Raw genomic sequence first — 4,751 nt, 5'->3', positions numbered from 1 at the left:
TGTTTAGCCTGGAGAAGAGGAGGCTCAGGGGAGACCTTATCACCCTCTACAACTCCCTGAAAGGAGGTTGTAGTCCGGTGGGGGTTGGTTTCTTCTCGCAAGCAACTAGCAATGGGGGACAAGAGGGCATAGACTCAGGGTCTGCCAGAGGAGGCTTAGTTGGATATTAGGAAGAGATTTTTACGGAGAGGGTAATCAGGCATTGAAATGGGCTGCCCAGGGAGGTGGGTGTGGCACTTAGTGCCATAATCTTGTAATGACTGTAGGGCTGAATTGGACTTGATGATCTTTTAGGTCTGTTCCAACCTGATTGATTCTATGATTCTTTAACATGGTCCTTTTTATAGGGTAAGCCTTTTCAGGGCACAGTATGAGATCATAAATTAATTTGTATACTATTTGCTGTAGACCAGGACACAAACTGAAGCCTGGGAGGTTTGAGTTGAATATTAGGAGAATATTTTTCACTGTGAGGGTTAGCACAGTTTGCCCAGAGAGATCGAGTCTCCATCCTTAGAGATGTCGAAAGCTATCTGGACACAGTCCCGGGCAGCCTGGTCTAGGTGGCCCTGATTGAGCAGGAGGTTGGTCCAGACAGCCTCCAGACATCTCTTGTGACCTCAGCCATTCTGTGATTCCATGATTTCAGTGCTTTACAGACATGGAATTTCAGCAGGTTATGAGATTAGCAAGCAATACAGAAATACACTGGTCATGTGAAGGGTCCATATATTTGTTAATAAGCCCTATCTCTAAAATTAGTTTCTGAAATATTTTTTTATTTATTTTAAGGAAATACCCAGTAATTCAAACAAATGAAATGAGAGATCGGTACAAAGCAGTATTCAATGATCAGTTTGCTGAGTATAAAGAACTGTCTGTGGAAGTTAATGCTGTGTTAAAAAAGTTTGATGAGCTGGATGCATTGCTGAAACAGCTTCCTCACCGTCCTGAAAGCATATATGTGAGTACCAGTGAAATGGCCTCATGGAAAACAGTGATGTTAGGTGGTATTAGGCAATTTCTGACTGTTTTTGGCTAGGGCACAATGTCTTGTAATGCTGACTGGGACTTGGTGGGAGAGGAAGCTTCTCCTTGTAGGTTGCATCTTGTTTGGTCATTAGTTAAGGATACCAACTTGCCATTAAGATGTATATATGTGTTTCTGGTTTGTTTGTTTCCTACTAGTAGCTTTTATCTTTGACCCACTGTTAATGTACTTTCACTGTTTCTCTAGTACGAGATTTACAATTAAAATGTTAGAACTACAATGTATTGATCAAATGAGAATGTTACTTCTGATTAGCATTTTGTAGAATTTACAAGAAGATACGGAGGACACTCAAAGTGTTTAAAATAATCTGTGATCTCTTATTAGGAACAGGAAAGGATATCAAAAGTTTTGCAGGAATACAGGAAGAAGAAAAACGTAAGTGTTTTTAGATTTACATTGCTCATGAACCTAATGAATAGCAAAGAGAGTGTAAACAGCCAACACTTCTGACACTAGGAACAATTCACTGGCTCAGGGTATCTGTAGCTACTGCAGATTTTTGTGCATTTTATCTTCTAAATCTTCGGCAAAGTTTGGACACAACCCACGCACTTGTGCCAACAACCTGTTTTGAGAATAATGATTCTAGTAGCCAGATGTGAGGAAAAAAACATGCAACTCGACAGTTAAGCCTTTTCATCTTCTGAGAGTAGGTCTCATCTCTTAGCATTTTGCTCTCAGAAGACTGGTTATTTTTTGGGATCCAGTCCATTTATATTCACTGACTGGCACAGCCAAAAAATAATAATGGAAAACATATTCTTACTCTTGAAAAGAAGTTTTGGGGGTTTTGAGGCATGGGATTTAGACACTCTCAAAAAGTAATTTTCAGTGTAATCCAAGAGGTTTCTCTTTGTCGTTTTTAAATGCAGGCAGTAAATGTCTATTTGTGTTCCATTAAAAACAGTGTGGGTTTTTTCCCCCATGGGACTGAAAGTTTGTGTCCACTTTAGTTAAATTTCATAGCTTTTTTGGGGGGGGGGGGGGGGGGAATCTAGTCCATATACTACAACACACCTATGAAATGTAAATTGCGCACTAGGATGTCACTTGTATTTGCAGATTCCTGTTTTAAAACTGTTCTGTTTACTAAGTAACTATAGCATGCAAAAACGGAGCATCTTTTTCTAGCTTTTCATGAAGGAAAGGGAAGCAGGAAATAAAAAAATGTGGTCAGGGAAAAAGAGTGTGATTTTGGAGAAAATTTATATACTGTCCTCAATTAAGAACATAACTGATAATAGACTATTCTTGGAAGAGTCTGATAACAGAATGTATTAATATAAAGGGTTTTTTATTTTTGGCAGGATCCTGCATTTCTTGAGAAAAAGGAGCGTTGTGAATATCTAAAGAATAAGCTTTCTCACATAAAACAGAGAATTCAGGACTATGATAAAGTTATGAACTGGAATGTAGAAACTTAGTTCTGTCTTCACTTTGTGGATACCATTTTCTGTTTTTTAAATTGATATGCATATTTTAACCTATTTTTTTACTCTCAGAGCAGTAAACTTACGGGGATTACTTAATCACTTTGTCACTTACGTACATGTTGTACATTCCTGGTAGGTTTTGAATGCAGATCCAGTTTTGAATCAATGTAATGAAGTTGTCAGATGAGTTTAGAAAACTTCTGCTAACATTCTGCTTTCATTAATGTAAATCCTGGCCTCTTACATAGGAATACTTTCTGTGAAAATAATGTATTTGCAAAGCCCACCAAAGAAAGCAGTTACAAATACCACAGGGAAAATTTGCACAGAAACGCTGTTAGTTATTTCAGATTTTATTTATATGTGACATCTTAATGATATCCAAAGAGCTGAGCTGTCCTTTCTGTCTGGAGTTTGATAGGGTCCTTAATCTTATTGCATAATTGTGGCAATTCAGGTGTTAATTTAATGAGAATTTTTGTATTGTATTTTCAATGCTGTACTGTGTACCAGAAATGACCTTGAATTTCACCCAGCAAGAGAAGAAAAGTAACTTCCTACTTAAGCAACTGGGGGGTGGGGGAGGAGTGGGGAGGGCCAGGTTGGGTTTGGGGGTTTTATTCCCTGCTTTAAAGATGGTGCAACAAATTTATATACGGCTTTAAAGGAATAGAGATACTGTATGAGACTCAATGTTCAATTAGTATTGCTATAGGTCAGTATGCTCTGCATACCTTTTCTGGGTCATGCTATTAGGAGTACGTGTGTTTAAAGGCAGAACACTTCATTCTTCATCAGCAAGTAACAGGACTTTCTTGTCTAGGCAGTAGCTGTTAGCGAATTTGGCATTCAGAGAGTAAGTACAGCAAAATGCATTCTCATTCAAAATGTAAATTACTAGTCCCCTTTAAAAGGCTGGGTAAAATACATTGAAAAACATGCTTGCCAGAGCATATCTGCAGAAATTCAATATATATTTTTATATTTTCTTGGGGATATTATCTTGGAGATAGGTTTGTACATGCAAATATTTTCATAAGCCAGTAAATTTTCTCTTTGTATCCTTTTTCACATCTTTACTAACTTTTTTCGACCTACCAAAACTGTTAGAAGCATTGATATTTTCGTTGTACAGTTTTCTACAACTGCAGTTTGCCTATTTTGAAATATATTTTAACATAAAAACCCCCATCAGTGTAGCTATGTTACTCTATTGCTTATAAAGGCATGTTGTTAGGAAAAAAGGTGCTCTGATTAAGGTTATTGCAAATTTTTGTTAGTGATCATTTTTTCTTTAGAAAAGTTTTAAAATTTGCCTTAATTTAAAGGAAAGACATCAGGAAAGCTGTTTGCAGTTTAGTATGGTGATGGTGGTACTACCTCTATTCTTCAGTACTGGAAATGCATTAACATACCTCGCTCTGACCATTACACTACTTCTGATTCTTGAGCCCTTACCGTCCAAATGCAATCATGATGTCCACAAACCCTTCATGTTTATAAGTCTGATATTCCAGTTTTATCAGCCACTTAATTCCAAGTGTTTTAGTAGAGGTAAGTAAATAGCACAAGATGTCATGGGAACACAGAATTTGAAGACTTCGCACCTCTTCATTTGAAATCTTTCATCTACATGGAAGGTGCCTCTATTTTTTTCATCAGTCTGAAATCAGATGACAGCTAGTGCTATGCCTTGTTCTCCTTTTCTTTTCAAGTGCCTCTCTCTCTGATTCTGGTCTGTATTCATTCCAAAGAGGAAACCTCTCTACATTATAAAGGAGATGGGCCAAATGTTTTATATCTGTTGTGCTGTATACTTGTTAAACTGTTCTTTGTAAGACAGGTGCTTGTCCAAATCCCTGCAATCTAAATAAAGGACCTCTCACTTGTACACCTGGCTTTCTCATTTTTTCTCAGTGCATGTTCTGGGCATTGCACCTTGCAAGTTTAAGGATCAACTGGTGTTCATTAAGTACTCTGGACCCTTAATAGGTCTTCCTTCCATAAGACACTGAGACCCAGCTCCAGGCTCCCTTAGACAGTGGTCTGAGTTTCAGCCTTTGAGAAACTGGCTCCAGGTCCTTCATACAGTGTTGGCATAGCCTCTGGAGAATCATTGTGCTTCTCCTTTCCTGCAAAGTTTTCAACAAATGAGGTTGGGGAAAAGGAACACCATGTCTGAGGCTGAAAGGAGGAAATAAATCAAGTGGAGACAGCTGTGTGTAAACTGCTCCATGTTTCCCAGCCATATGTCACAGGTGTGG

General features: G+C 38.1%; 1 protein-coding gene across 1 annotated transcript; it reads left to right on the top strand.

The window, feature by feature from the left end:
* Positions 1-792: 792 nt before the first annotated feature.
* LOC103805858 (MARVEL domain-containing protein 2-like) lies at positions 793-2,478 on the top strand (the record flags this gene model as incomplete). The annotated part of the gene is made up of 3 exons (XM_009078519.1): positions 793-964; positions 1,379-1,429; positions 2,362-2,478. Coding segments are annotated over 3 exons (340 nt in total), but the record flags the coding sequence as incomplete, so codon positions are not given.
* Between the last annotated feature and the right edge of the window lie 2,273 nt (positions 2,479-4,751).

This window comes from Acanthisitta chloris, unplaced genomic scaffold, assembly GCF_000695815.1.
Source record: "Acanthisitta chloris isolate BGI_N310 unplaced genomic scaffold, ASM69581v1 scaffold25237, whole genome shotgun sequence".
NCBI classification, from domain to species: domain Eukaryota; kingdom Metazoa; phylum Chordata; class Aves; order Passeriformes; family Acanthisittidae; genus Acanthisitta; species Acanthisitta chloris.
The sequence above is the reverse complement of the archived record's forward strand: the minus strand, read 5'-3'. Positions and strand labels throughout refer to the sequence as shown.